A 15,776-nucleotide genomic window follows, 5' to 3' on the forward strand; every position below is an offset into this window, starting at 1 on the left:
GCTGTTTTCACTGTGTTGTCATCTGATTTTATGTATTGATCTACCCCGTCACCCTACTAGCTTTTCATGGTCCATTTCTTTTTTGGTTATTTGCTCATTCCAGCCTATTTCTTGCCTTTGAACTTCATTGTTAAATATGGGTTCTGCTGACTTGGGAAGTGAAGTGAGACACCATCCCAAGCTTACAGATTTTTCATGCTGCTCTTTTCAGAGGTAGGTCTTGGGGGGGGGTCTGTAAGTTTTTAGTGCTACTAAGGTGGTATGTTATGAGGAGAGGTGTGGCCACTCCTCTCCTGGTCTGCGTTCTGGTCTTTACTAAGGAGAGGCCCCTTTTCCTTTGCAGCTATAAGGGCTAGTGCTCCTTTCTGCCCCAGAACATCTCTGGGGTGAGAGTTCCTGAAGCTGCTGTTGCTGCTGCTGTCACAGCCTCTTCCAAGGCCCACCCCTGGAGTTGCGTTATAGACCAGTCCCTACTCTGCTGTCACAAACTTGTCCTTCTAACCTCCTGAGTTGTCTTGGGCTAGAAAAATGTCTCACCCTGACCTTTTGTTGACTATGCCATTGCAGATTCAATTTTGCATGACATTTTAAAGTTGTTTGGAGAGGAATATTGAGAACGTTTGGCTGGGTTGCTGACTCTACCATTTCAGTTCCTGGTGTCAAGGTTTTTTTTAAAAAGGCTTTTAAAGTATCTTCATGGGATAAAAAATCAAAATTCAATAGGAAAAATAAAGGTCTTAGTGAGGGCCATTGCAGTAGCTCCAGACTTGGGTTATTTCTCTATGGAAACAAATGGCCCTAAGTCACTGAAGGCTTCTTTTTGGAGCCTTCAGTGACTTAGGTGTTGTGATACAGAAAACAATTCCTTTGGTGACCCAACATTAGCAGTAAGCAGATCTAGTCTTGTTGCTCTTAGATGCCAAACATACTACAGAGAGATGACAGAGGGTACAACTCTACCACAAGCCAAACAAAGTATACTTTAACAGAAGTTATTCAATAGAAGTATTGTCCAGTGCTCAGGAGCTTGCCTAAACAGGGACCGGATTATATTGGATTGCCCAACAGGAAGAGTCTGGGGATTCCCAAAGCCACTTGGCAATTCATCTAATTTATGATTTTGGCCTACTTTTGTAGGACCACATTGTCTTCACTTGCTCATTGAAAAGTTGCCTAGCAGTCAAATAACTTAATTTAAGATTAAATTACCTTATGTCCTAAATCTGCCAGCATGTACAAAGCAAACATCTCTAAGATGCCTGCAGGAGTGTTCCCTAAATCATTTAGGGATATATTAACTCAGAGACTTTTTTCTGTATCTGAGTCTTCAAGTAATCAAGTGGGGGTATATCAGGTTCTCCCCTTCCTTCTTTCAGGCTGAAAATGAAAATCTTTCAAAGAGTAAGTAGATATGAGTCACGGCCTGGGGTTTAGGGAGAAAGTCACACCTTAGTTCTTTGGGTTAATATGGAGTTGGGGAAGAAACAACAAGGATGAGTAAAATCCATAAATCATCTTTCAAACTTCATGTCAGAAGTTAGCTACAACCTTCCCTCTTGCTTACCTTTTTACTAGAACTGCATGTTTGATATAGTCTGTCTTGGTTTTCTCGTTTCCTTGTCCTCAGGTTCACTCTCTAGAAGGTATTCTAATCCCATGTGAAACAACCTACCAGGAAGCAGGAAAGGGAAGAGATCTGAATCATCATTCAGTTAGCAATGGAACACATCTGAGATTCATGCTACAAAGACAAAAGGATAATGTACGAGTTCTTTTTGAATCTCACATAGTGCCCAGAACCAGTAGGTGCTCAGAAAATATTTACTAAATTAATTCATCTAATATGAAACATAGAGGGTTTCAGAACAAATGATGTTGGTGATACCTAATCAGGGTGACTGACAAAAGTCATGCTCTAAACAATGACAGACTCAATTTCTGCTATACCTTCAAAGATGAGAGTGAGGTAAGAGAGGACAAGGCATTTCAAAAGCTAATTGTTGGCATCCCTGGCCTTCTGCCCACAGCTATACAAAAGAAGTTGGGTGGGTTTGGGTTTTTTCTTTTTCTTTTTGCATATTGTGGCAATTCCCTTCTAGCAGGAGACTGATAATTATAGTATTTATCATTTCCTAAATGTGGGGGGGGGGGGAGAGGAGAAGAACTGACATCTGAGAAATCCCTTCCATTTACCTCTTTATGCATTAGTTGCTCTTTTAAATAAATACTAGATAAGGATGAGGAGAGAGTAATGGATACCTTAGATGGGATACCTAATATTGGGCTGGGAGATCTAATCTTCCTTATATTAATATCCCATTACATTGAAGTGCATTCTCCTTTCTCCTCCTCTTCACCTCTAGTCTGTATTTCTCATTTATCTCTACTACATTTTCCTTGACAGTACCATATTTGTTTAGTTTTATGGTCCCAACTATTTAAGTAGTCTGGTTGGGTCATAGTCTTTCCAGCAAAGGACTTATGGAAGCGCAGAAAAGAAGAGTTGGGAAGACTCAATGCCCTCTCAGAATTCTTGGGAATATGAAATATCATTACCAAATTTACTGAGCGAAAATAGGCTGTTACTCAGTAAGACCAGTGTTACTGGATATCATTCTTTAGTCATCATTAGAATCTAGGCCTTGCTTTTCTTTCTCTTCAGTCCCAGTGCAAAAATCATGAGCTTTGGAGAAAATTTAACATAAAATCAAATGAATGAAGGTAGTCAGTAGTATATTGTTATATGTAGTCTGAATTTCACCTTGTTCATTCTGAGATATCTCATTAAATGGAAAAACAGTGTGTGTGTGTGTGTGTGTGTGTAGTTTCCATTCAGCTCCAAAGCATAAAGCCAGCCCCAGGTAAAACAAGTAGGAACCAAGAACAAAAATGTTCTGATAAAGCAAGGGTATAGGATAAAGAACAACTAAATTGTTTATAAAGCTTAAGATCTACAAACCTTTGACCCAGTCTCCTGGTACAACATAAAGCTATTAACTCTATGCCTTAAACAGGAGATGGGAACAAAGGCAAAAGTTAGCAATTGTAGCAAGAGAGTACCATTTTCTTCACCCTGTTCTTAGTGAATTAAGATGTCTTTTAAAAATCATCAGGGACTTGAGGGTTATTATAGGACTAGAGAGAAGTAAATGTCCTAATTATAAAAAAAGAAAGAAAGTTTTGTTCAAACTATAAGCCATAGAGTTTAAATTTAACTCCTGCAAAATACTAGAATTCCTTATTATTACATAATTGTTTGTGGGAGCTTGGAAAACAAAGCAGTGATTACTATGAACAAGTATGAGTTAAAAAAAACATGGAATTAAAGATCGAGAGCTAGAAGAGAGGAAACTGAGGCCTACCAAGATTAAATGAGTTAATAATTAAGATATGTCAGAAACCTCTTTCCTTTTTTCAACAGAGTTACTAAAAGGGTAAATACAACGTAAGCCATAGACAATAGCTGCCCAGATTGCAACCAGGTGTTTGACAGGTTTCTTGTGACATTCTTATGGAAGATGTGAAGCAGGGAAGACAGTTAGGTGCATTCAGAGCTCCTTGAACAATCAGACCCAATGAAGAATAAAGGCAGGGGTATCCAATAAGGTGCCTTGTTCCATTCTTAGCCTTGCTTTATGCAATCTTTCAATGAGTGACTTTTAAGAGGACACACATATGGCATACCTATCAAATTTGTAGATTACATAAAGTTGAGATAGGCCACATAATAGGTTGAGTAACACAATTTAGTCAAAAAGATTGTGAAAGACAGCAATGATGTGCTGAGTCTAAAAAGATACAGGTTCAATACTTTGATGGGTATGTGATACAGCCAATGCAATATTCCTTTCATGGATACAGATCACAATCCAACCATGCCTTCTCATTCTTTGCAATTTTCCCATACATCCTCCACCAAGGATCTCCCCAGATGCTAGTGGGTATTTAAAGAGATCTCTTGTTCCTGCCAGCTAGATGACAACTTATCAGGGAGATTGTAGAGGAGATTCTGTTTCTTTTTTTTTTTATAAGTACATTCCAACTTTTTAAAAAAATGTTTTTGGGTTTTTTATATGAATGTTGAGATTCTATTTCAATTAATGGGTTGGACTATATGACATCTGAGAGCCCTCCTGCCCTCAAGATTTTATGATTGCATGTTCTTCATTAGTCATATTGTAAAAGATGAATCAGAACAAAAGAGAAAAACCTCAAAAAAGAAAAAAAAACAAAACACAGAAATAGTACGATAAAAATCTGCATAAAGGGGGCAGCTGGGTGGCGCAGTGGATAGAGCACCGGCCCTGGAGTCAGGAAGACCTGAGTTCAAATCTGGCCTCAGACACTTAACACTTACTAGCTTTGTGACCCTGGGCAAGTCACTTAACCCCAATTGCCTCACTAAAAAAAAAAAATTAAAAATTTAAAAATCTGCATAAAAAAGAAAATAATATTAAGATGATTACATATTCTTAGTGAGGACCCAGAAAGATGTGAAGACAGTGATAACTGAATCAGGAAACTAGTGACCTATTTCCAGCTCCTCCCCCTAACTAGCTTTGGTGAGTTGATAATATTAGCCCTCCCCATGTCACAGGCTTGCTGCAAAGCTCAAATGAGATAATATATGGTGAAGTGCAAAGAATTATGCAAGTGTGAGATATTTTCGTTAGTTAATAAGCATAGGGGCAGCTAAGTGGCACAGTGGATAAAGCACCGGCCCTGGATTCAGGAGTACCTGAGTTCAAATCCAGCCTCAGACACTTTGACCCTTACTAGCTGTGTGACCCTGAGCAAGTCACTTAAGTCCCATTGCCCCCCACACACGCAAAATTTTTTAAAAAAAATAAACATATAAGAGCAAGTCTAATATAATCTCATTATTTATTACTGGTTTTTTTTTTGGGGGGGGGGTTTGGTTTTTTTTTTTTGCGGGGCAATTGGGGTTAAGTGATTTGCCCAGGGTCACACAGCTAGTAAGTGTTAAGTGTTTGAGGCCGGATTTGAACTCAGGTACTCCTGACTCCAGGGCTGTTGCTCTATCCACTGAGCCACCTAGCTGCCCCGTTTATTACTGTTAAGATAAAGGCCATCAAAGGCATAGAAAGAAAAGTTCATCCTTTGACGGCTCTCTTTCTGATAGACAAGTTAAGATCATCAGTGGTGCTTCCTAATTGCAGAATGGGAACAATATAAATAACCTTTCTCAGAGGGCTATTACAACAAATTAGTAAACATAATTTAATGAAGATTGTAATATCTGATCATATGTTCTCTACAGGTAACAGAAATTCATTTATATATTATTTTTTCCTATTTACTTTTTCATGTACAGGGTGGGCCAAAAAGTTATAAAGGGGTAAAATCTTGTAAATGGCATAAATTATTTGAAAATAATTTTCAAAAAGTTATTAAAACATTAGACCCCTCTGTGATTTGTGGCCCACACTGTATCTGTGTGCAATCAGGGAAAAAAAGGTGATGGATTTGCCCTTGCTCTTCTGTTGATCCTTGAGACCGATGGCTTGCATTTTTAGGATAATAATTAAAATGAAAACGACTTCCATCTTTCTCATTGGGCAAAATTAGTTAAATGTGGGCTCTATGGTCATAGAATGGAGTGACGCTAATCAGGTCCACACAGAAATGAATCCAGGAGCACAGAATTATGTGATTGTGAGCTGTTCCCACTGTGTAGCTGAACCAGTTACAATATTGTGTCTAATAGATACACTGCTTCTGGTTTATTTGTTGACTTTAACATTTTTTCTTTTTGAAAATAATACTTTAAGAGCATACTTTGTCTAAATTTTATGAAGTGATTGGGGAAAATTTGAGTACTGCTGAATTCTGGGCTAAAAGGTAATCTAATTTTCCAATATATAAAAAAAATGAAAAGATTATATGAAAAAAGCCTCTGCACAGAGATTATTAAACTTACCCATTTAAATAATCACACCCAAAATAATAATCAATATATAACCAGATGGTATCAGACAATTCTCATAAAAATAAACAAAAAGAGGAACAGTTTGGGAGATTCCTAAAACGACATGTACTATGTAGACAATTCAGGAAGGAATGAACTCACCAGTGGTTCTGAGTTTGCATCATCCAGCCTCCCACCCTCTCCCCCCACAATAATTTTCAGAGATCACAATAATGACAATGGATGGGTATCTCTCATTAAATACCTCAATTGGCCCTGCAATTGTCACTTTATAAGAAATCTCCAGAAGAATAATGGTTTCATGGGGAAAAAAAATGAAGTAACTAAATAATCATTTATCTAGTCCCTGACACCTACCTTTCTCAACTCAGAACACGATCCAAAGGTTCCCAGAGAGCAGGAAATGGAGCCAACTGATTATTAAATGTTCAATGTGACCATTCATACCTTGGGAATTAGAAAATCCTACAAAAATAAAGGATTCATTTATTGTTTTATGTCTATAGAGAAAATGTTGATAGTGCAGCTTAAACCTAAAAATGTGTCCTGTATTTCAGAGAGCTGGTTATTACAATTTTACCAGCATGCAACTGCCAAGAGAGCCTTCCATGATTATGAAAGCTAACACTCGTTTCAAGTGACTCAAGATCTTCCAGACCTCTTCATACCCTTTGGTTTATTTCAGATCACATCTAAATTTTTGAGACATAGTATAGAGTTGAAATGGATCTCCTAAGACTGTTATGTTCTGTTAACAGGCTGAGATACCTCAGTTTAGACTGCTTGACATGTCTTGGGAGAGCTATCAGATGTGTAGGAAGTCTCAATTTAATTAATTAATTAATTAAATTTGTCTCCTACTTGATAGAGCAGCACAGTTGGTGAGATCAACCCCATGTTCTTCTTCATAACTTCTGAATGAGAGGCCATGTAGCTAGTACCCTAGCTTTCCACCATTACCCACTGCTCTAAATTTGGGTTCTCTTATTCTCACTGTGGTTGGAGTTGGGGGAAAGTGCTTCATTTTCATTAGTGAATGACAGAGCACTGGGCTGGAATGAGGACTAGACCTGAGTTGAAATCCAGATTCAGGAAGTCACTTAACCTCTCTTTGCTTCCATTTCTTCATCTGTAGAATAGAAAATACAGTACCTACCTCCCAGGGTTGTTGTGAGGATCAAAAGAGAAAAATGTAAAGTGCTTAGTATAGTGCTTGGCACAAAGAAGCACTATATAAATGTTAGCTATTATTAGTATGCCACAGCCAAAATGACATGAACTGTCATTCTGAGTAATGTTCATTTTGTCTCAAGCACGTATTACTTTCAATTACTGCAAGAATCTCTAAGCTGCTTGCTAAAAGCAAGGATTTTGCTATTGAACTCCTTTCATGTCAGAGTACTTCTGTTGCATTATTATTTCCTCTGGCTAAATGCTATGTAGGGTTTATGCTAAACCTGTTTTGCTTTAGCTCAAAGTAGTTCTTTGCTTATCTCCTAGTGATGCCTATCATTTCTTCCCTAGAAGACCAAGAAAAACACATAAGAAAGCTGAGTCCCCCTCTGTACTTTAGTTGCTCACTCTGTGAGATTTTTCATATGCTTTCAAGAATCGTAGGTCTAGAGGTGGAAGGGAGTTAAGAGACCACATAGTCCAACCCTCTCATTTTGAAGATAACAATATTGAGGTTCAGGGTATTTAGATTTCATTATCTTCTTGCTTCCAAAAAAGTACAAAGTGCTGAATAAGGAACACTGAAGTTGAGTAAATTTAGTAAAACTAAAAGCAGGAGGAGAAATCTGAGTCACAAGGAAGACAATAGTAAGATAAATCAAGGGTCAATTAAAAAAGGAAAGTCATTTTCCATGGGATCTGTATCTGGAAGTACCTCAGAGACCATCTAGTTCAAACTTCTCATTTAACAGATGAAGATGCTGAAGTACTCACGGGATAAGTGACTACAATGTCACAGATGCTGGAAAATAGCCAAACTGGGATTTGAATCCAAGTCTTCAGACCCTAGAGCTACTGCTTTCATGCAGTATGAATACTGTTCAGGGGATTTGGAACATAATATAGCTTTTTTTCTGCCAGCTCACTCAGGACATGCTATAGGTCCTGCTCAGAATGTTGCCAAGGGCAACATGTTCCATCCAAGGAAACATGCATAGCTAGCTGCTCCCTCTAGCAGAGCCAATTAAGGCAGGTTGCTGATAGTTCTCATACTTTCTCTTTCTGTTTTAACAACCCCCAAAGGACAATAGCATCAGGCATATATGATAAAATTAATGACCTACCAGTTCTACTATAAAACCACTTCACAGGTTGCTAACTTCTAAGTCCAGACTATGGTTCTTCAAGTGCAGTCACTGTAGGGATATAACAAGCAGCAAGAAGAGAGAATCACCTTTCTTATCCAAGTTCTTTTCTATAAGCTCTTTTAGTTCTCTAATGTTTACTATCCTTTTTTGCCAAACATGGACATTCTTAAGTCTATCAGGATGAGAATGCACAACACTAATACAGCTTACTCTCCCAGAGAAATATTTAACTTCTGTCAGTATGAGAAGTAGGCATGTTGGTAGATAACATTTCACCTTGATTCTGTTGCATTGCAATTCCATGATGATTTGTCGGGAGAAAAACTTAAGGACGAAAGGACTTTGGAGCGATTATTGAATATGCTTCCATTGGCCAGATGGTTTTATAGAACCCTATTATAGTGAACATGAAAATATTCTTACTTGGGTGGAGAAGAATTCATTGAAGTGAGAGTTCATGAAAAGAGCCGTTGGTTGAAGTTTTATAGTTCATTCTTGTCAAGACTAACACAATCCAAGTCCTTAGACTTTAAGGTTCTGATTTTCTCTATCGTGTGCCTACAAGTGTAGTATTCTTTGCAAATGGAATGAAGACCCACTGTAGTTTGCAGCTAGGCTGCCTTGGGAGAAAGTTTAGGCACAACTAAAACAACTGCTTGCTTGATGCTTCATAAAATGAACCTTATGAGATATAGAGCTGACTCAATATTTATCCCACTTATACCTCAAATTTACTATAGTTATGTAGTTACTATTGTTATGCATGCATTGCTATTCATTGTTATGGAGTCAGGTTCTTAGCTCCCAAGTCATAAGGAAGAGCCAAGGCCTAATCTAAGTTTCTCCTTGACACCTGAAATACATTAGTCTCCAGAAGTTAGGTTATTCTATCAGTTCCCCTAAAAATGAGTCCTACCTTAATGAATCTTCACCCTTAAGGTAAACTATCCCACAAAGACATTTCCTATTTCATTTCCTTGTAATTCAGATATGGAATTAGCAATTGGTAGTTATCACTCTTATTAGTTATTATCCATTTAGAGAGTAATTTGTGTTAAGCTTCTAGGAATATGCCTTTACATTGTCTTCATATCTTTCCTATAGATTCAACTGAAAATTTTTTGTATTTTTGTTTGTTTGTTTGTTTTGGGCAGGGCAATGAGAGTTAAGTGACTTGCCCAGGGTCACACAGCTAGTAAGTGTCAAGTGTCTGAGGTCGCATTTGAACTCAGGTACCCCTGAATCCAGTTGCATTATCCATTGCGCCACCTAGCGGCCCCTGTACTTTTAAAAGGAAAAATAGCTCAGCAAGCTCTCTGTTGCTTACAAAAGAGCTCCCATAATTTTTTAACTGTTGAAAGCAATGTTAGTAAAGCAAATTTACTTTTAATATCCATACTGCTAAACATCACTTATTCACAAAAACTTATACTCTATTTAAAAATCAAACATAAGGCATTATGTTGGCAAACACTTATTACCATAAATATACTTATGTGAGCTGGGTCCAGGAATTTTTAACATTTCTGTAAATTAGTTTCTTCACTTGAAAAATTAAAGTCTTTATATCTTCTTGTAAAGCCTGATATCTGAGGACCACAATAATAAATTGTGAGTAGCAAATCAGAATCATAGATTCATAGGACCTTGGGGTGGAGAACTCAGATGTCATCTGGCCTAATTTCTCACCAAAGTATGAAAGCCTAGAATCAAGTTCAATGGATTATGGTTTAAAGTACCCACCTTTTCCCCCTTTTTGAAAATGAATATATTTCCCTGTGTTTGGTTTCATACTTCTCCCATTTCCCATGATTCCTCAAAGATTCCCAACAGCAGTTCAGCAATCACATCTCATTTTTCCTAAAAATCTACAAACCATATATTTTCCCCTAATTTAAAATACTTTAAATCGGTCTAACAAATATTCTTCAGAATAGTGGCTAAAACAAACAAAAAAACCACTATAGAGGAAATGGACACACTAAAAATTTGAATTTGTAACTCTCAGCAAAAGACATTAGAGCAGATATTATTAGAGCAGATACATAGCATTTAAAAGCTGAATTTCTTGAAGTGGGACTCCACAGCATCAGAACAAAATTCCTACAAAAGCCAACGTGAGAAGTCGTTATTAAATAAAAATGCTACTTTTGGTTTACATTAAGCAGTTTCACAAAATGCTGGATTGAAACCTAATGTAAAACAGCAACTCTAGTAGCAATGAAAATATCGTTACAAAAATGCAGAATAAATTGTTTGCTTGCAAAAGCCAAATGGTGTCTGGCTAGCAAACACACAAACAGCTTCATTATTGGTGGGAAACCTTTTTTTAACTTCTTTTTTTTTTTTTTTGCAGGGCTATGGGGGTTAAGTGACTTGCCCAGGGTCACACAGCTAGTAAGTATCAAGTGTCTTGAGGCCAGATTTGAACTCAGGTCCTCCTGAATCCAGGGCTGGTGCTTTATCCACTGCACCACTTAGCTGCCCCCAGGGAAATCTTTTGAGATTGTACCCAATACATACACGCAGCACTTTGAATCCCTTCTTGTCCTTCCATTTTGTATTTTTCACCCAATAGCGCTTTCTAGAGTTGCACAATAGTGCCATTCAGGTTTGGTAGCAGTGAGGTTATTGCACTGAGCTGTATGTTATACCCATCTGCCAATGATGACTTCAGTTGCCTAACCCAATTTGACAAGGCTGCAACTCTTCCCTTTATTTTCCTTGGGGGAGGGTGTGTGCTGAAATTAATTCTCAACATTGCTCTTATTTAGCTCATTTCTCCCTAACTTCATGAGCAACATTCATTCATTTGAGATCGATTTGTTTGGTGCTTGTTCTGAACAAAGAAATATGGGGGAAAGGAACAAGCTTTTATTAAGCACCTAGTATATAGCCAGGCACTATGCTAAGCGCTTTATAAATATTATCTCATTTGAGCCTCACAACATCCCTGTGAGGTAGGTACTGATAATACCCCCATTTTACAGTTGAGGAAACTGAGGCAGAGGGTCACAGAGCTAGTAAGAGTCTGAGGTTGGTTTTGAACCCAGGTCTTGACTCCAGGCCCAGCACTCCATCCTACATGTCACCTAACTCCATCTATATGGAAGAGAGGGTGACAAAAATTTTGCCAAACATTTCTTTTCATTAGGACAGATTTTGTCTTTTGCAAGATTTCTAAATAAAGACTTATTTTTCCATTAAACTTTTTCTATGGCAATTTGTACTAGTAAAGTACTTAACATTTTAAGAAAATATGTAATTGAAGGTCGTGTGATGTGTTGGAGGCATTAGTGGACCAGGGGTGTAGAACCGAGCTCTGGTCCTGAATGTAAAATCATTCTACTGCTCTGGGCTTCAGTTTCCTCTGTAAAATGAGAGCAGGGTTAGATAAGATGATCATCAAGGCTCCTTCACTTCTCTGATCCTAAGGTATAAATATAAAAATGTTATAGAGAAATCAATTTAGAAAAACTAGCCAGTAGTTATCTCAGCAAACAATGGTGGTCTCTAATTGTAACAATGAATAGACAGCGATATCAAATTTGTTAGTTTCCCTTTTTTTGTTGGGGGGGGGGAGCAAAGAGGTTTAAGTGACTTGCCCAGGGTCACACAGCTAGTAAGTGTCAAATGTCAGAGGTCACATTTGAACTCAGATCCTCCTGAATCCAGGGCCGGTGCTTTATCCACTGTGCCACCTAGCTGCCCCCAATTTTTTTTTTTTATGTTGGAGGGAAGCTAGTATATTTTTAAAGTGTAAAATTAAAATTTATTGCACAGTACTTCAAAGTATAAGCTTAAAGAAATATAATAAAATAATTTAAAAGTCCTTTGAGCAGACTAGTAACAAGATGGTAACTATACTAGGGGTGTATGGATTTGAAAATACACATGTTCACCAAAAAAATTAATGTACATAGCCCATTTTAATCTTCGGATATTAACCCCTTAAAATGAAATGCATGGACTTAAAATGTTCCAGAATTCCAATGTAGTTGTTAGTCACTACATGCAATAAACAAAATCCATTCAAGAAGACTGAAATTCATGTCTTGACATAGAAGTGGTATCTGGCATTAAAACATGACGCAGCATACTGGAAAATGAAAAGGCTCTGTATGTCACGTATTCTAAACACACCCATGAAATATGAGACTGACCTTATGCCCCTGAAGGATTAAAGGAAAAAGGGAAATGCAGGTTGTAAGAATACTAAGCAGTTCAGGAGAATCAAAGGTAAAAAGTAAAGTAGACCAAATGGAAGGTACGGATTTGTATTCATATTGATCTTTATGAACATAAAAGTGCTTAAACAAATGGTATCTCTCTGCCACGTTGTGCTGAGTATCTAAGCCACTCAAGCATAGATGTTGTGATGTTAGACATCGCCAGATCCTCCTGATGAGGTTTTAGCCCCTTAATTCAGAGCTTTGTAGTTTGATTCTAAAAATATTTTACATATGCATGTATATTATATATAATACATATATATTGAATAACATAATTAACTTCACCAAATACTTTTCTTAAATGCTCTAATCAATGAAAACCAAACATTTACTTTATTTTAACACCTATCAATTGGAAATCTGGGATTTCTTTTTATGATAGAGTCTGAATTTATAGAAGTGAACTAAATGATTTAAACACAATGGTACTGTATTAAAACACTCTGAAGGTCATGGGCATTTATATATTAATCCATAACCAACCTGGCAGTCATCAACATAAAAAGGCATTCCATTTCTTTATTTTTTTTATTCGACAAGCAGCAATATCATGTTTGTCATTTTAATGTAGATACAATTATTAGGTTATCTGTCATATTACAATATTTAGGTTTTTACTTTATGTCCTTTAAGATACATTAAAAAAAACACATCAACTGCAAACATGAGGGAGGAAAAAAAAGCATGGTACCCAACCAAATTTCCACATTTCAGCAATACTTCACTCATTCATTTAGTAAAGTTTTAAGAAATGTCATAATGACATGAGCTTGAAATATCTATAGGCATTTTCATTGACGCTCATGACGTGGCACTGGTGATGTTGTAAACAGCAGAAAAACAGGGGCTGCCAAGTGACCAACTATGGAGGCACAAGCCTGCTTCTTCCCACAGGAACACACCAAATAGTGACTGTTATGATCTTCTTAAAAGCACACCTGCAGGGCAGCTGGCATCTTCACGCCACATAGCTATATTCATCTGCTGATGCTTGGCTTCTTTCAATGTACTGTTTGTCTATCAGAACTTCAATGCACTTCTTGATCATGCTAATGCTTGGGTTAAACCGAGCTCTTGACTGACTAATAACCTATGGAAGAAAAAAAAAGATTTCAAGTTAGTGTTAAGTAATCAGCCATATTAACATACAGTGCAGGGGCAGCTAGGTGGCGTAGTGGATAGAGCACCAACTGGATTGGAATGACGCCACCTGCTGGAGACTTACTGTAGAAAAGTTCCACCATGAAAGGAAGGTCTTTGAGGGCAAGAACATGTGTCTTTTCTTTGGTGTCAGGAAGTGACATTTGCTAGTGGGAGGAAGAAGGAGGAACCTGGCACTCTGACTGGGGCGCTCTTTCTTTTGGACTCTGGTGGAGAGCGGAGGTAGAAATGTGCTCTCCCTTTAATAGATAGATGAATGTAGGCCTTTCTCTCTCTCTTTACCAAATTCTTATTCTCCTTAATAAATGCTTAAAAGTCTAACTCTTGCTAAAGCTTATAATTTATTGGTGACTACTCATTAGATATTTTAGACAGACTAGCTAGAATTTTAGCCCTTAACACAGCCCTGGAGTCAGGAGGACCTGAGTTCAAATCTGGTCTCAGACACTTAATACTTACTAGCTGTGTGACCCTAGGCAAGTCACTTACCCCCAATTTTCTCACCCCCCAAAAAAAATACAGTGCCTCTAATTTTTAAAATTTATTTTGCTAAAATCTCAGTTTCTGATAAAAAACTCACTTTAACGTCAAATAATCATTGTTTCTATCCACCTACAAAATGAATAGCACAAAGTTAAACCAATTTTTAATACCCTGTTCTGTAAATAATTAGCTTGTTTTATGTTTAGGAAAGAAGGCAATATAATGGGAGAGGGTGACCCTATCTTCTGTATGGTTCCTACTTCTTTATGTTTAGGCTGTTAATTTTAGACAAATAGTTATGAGTCGAGTCACAGTAACTCTCAGAGCCCAGTTAAAAAATTTGCAACAATCAGGCAGACATTTAAACAAATGTGAAATTTATTCTAAATTAAATTTCATATAAATAAACCTCAAATGACTATGAATGCAATATTTTGTTATTCTGGGGTTAAGAAATAGAGAGACCTGCTAAAAAGAGATTAGGTGGAAGAGATACCTGGGGTTAAAAAACTTATTAATGACCATCACAAAAATCTGGCCCTTGGCCTAGTATTATTAGGCTTTATGGACTTAACCCTCCTTAAATATTTAATCAGACAAAAAAGACCATGTTATATAATTTGGTAAGATCAAGGACCATTGCTACAGCTAATCTAGATTACTTAGAATAAGTATTTGTGAATATATGTAAACAAAAAGGATTATTCTCATTAAGATGCTAATAAAGAACCATTTCCTAACACCACTGAGACACATAGTAGTTTTTTGTTTGTTTGTTTGTTTGTTTGTTTGTTGTTTTTTTAGTGAGGCAATTGGGGTTAAGTGACTTGCCCAGGGTCACATAGCTAGTAAGTGTTAAGTGTCTGAAGCCAGATTTGAACTCAGGTACTCCTGACTCCAGGGCTGGTGCTCTATCCACTGCACCACCTAGCTGCCCGACACATAGTGTTTTCTTTTCTTTTCTTTTTTTTTTTAGTGAGGCAATTGGGGTTAAGTGACTTGCCCAGGGTCACACAGCTAGTAAGTGTTAAGTGTCTGAGGCCGGATTTGAACTCAAGTACTCCTGACTCCAGGGCCGGTGCTTTAACCACTGCGCCATCTAGCTGCCCCCCAACACACAGTGTTTTAAAGAAGAAAACCTAATTGATTCAGTCATATTACACTGTCGCCAAGAAATTACTGAAAATAAATTTAGCCTATTATAATAATCCTTCCATTTTTCATTACCTCTTGAATAAGAGCATTATGCCGCAACACTTTTCGAGCCTTCATGATGCGAACTATAGCAGCTTGGAGGTACATTTTCCTGTCTTCATCTACAGCACTTCTGGTCTGCTCCATCTCCTGTCAACAGGAAAAAAAAAAAAGAGTTGATAACAGATGTAGTCAGCAAATATTCCAACATATATTTAACTGTAATACAAAACTGAAAATTTAAATTAATGAATAATAATTGTTGAATAGTTACTACATGCCTCCCAAAATTTCCCATGCCATTTTCTCTCATTATAAAAAATAATATATCTACAGTTAGTTTCTAGAGTTCATGTATGAGAGCTATTAGTGGGATTATTTTTTTCTTTTGGGGTGGGAAATAGAGAAGAAAGAAGCCACCAATACAGGGAACTT

General features: G+C 37.2%; 1 protein-coding gene across 3 annotated transcripts in view; it reads right to left on the reverse strand.

Annotated features, from left to right (window-relative positions):
• Positions 1 to 13,012: 13,012 nt before the first annotated feature.
• CUL2 (cullin 2) overlaps positions 13,013 to 15,776 on the reverse strand; it is a 120,297-nt gene continuing 117,533 nt past the window's right edge. For all 3 annotated transcript variants that reach the window (XM_043966747.1, XM_043966749.1, XM_043966748.1), the window contains 2 exons: positions 15,375 to 15,491; positions 13,013 to 13,593 (listed from right to left, as the gene is read on the reverse strand). In XM_043966747.1, coding sequence (XP_043822682.1) covers positions 13,462 to 13,593; positions 15,375 to 15,491 — 249 coding nt within the window. In that variant the 3' untranslated portion in view covers positions 13,013 to 13,461. The remainder of the gene's footprint in view (positions 13,594 to 15,374; positions 15,492 to 15,776) is intronic.

This window comes from Dromiciops gliroides, chromosome 5 (assembly GCF_019393635.1).
Source record: "Dromiciops gliroides isolate mDroGli1 chromosome 5, mDroGli1.pri, whole genome shotgun sequence".
NCBI classification, from domain to species: domain Eukaryota; kingdom Metazoa; phylum Chordata; class Mammalia; order Microbiotheria; family Microbiotheriidae; genus Dromiciops; species Dromiciops gliroides.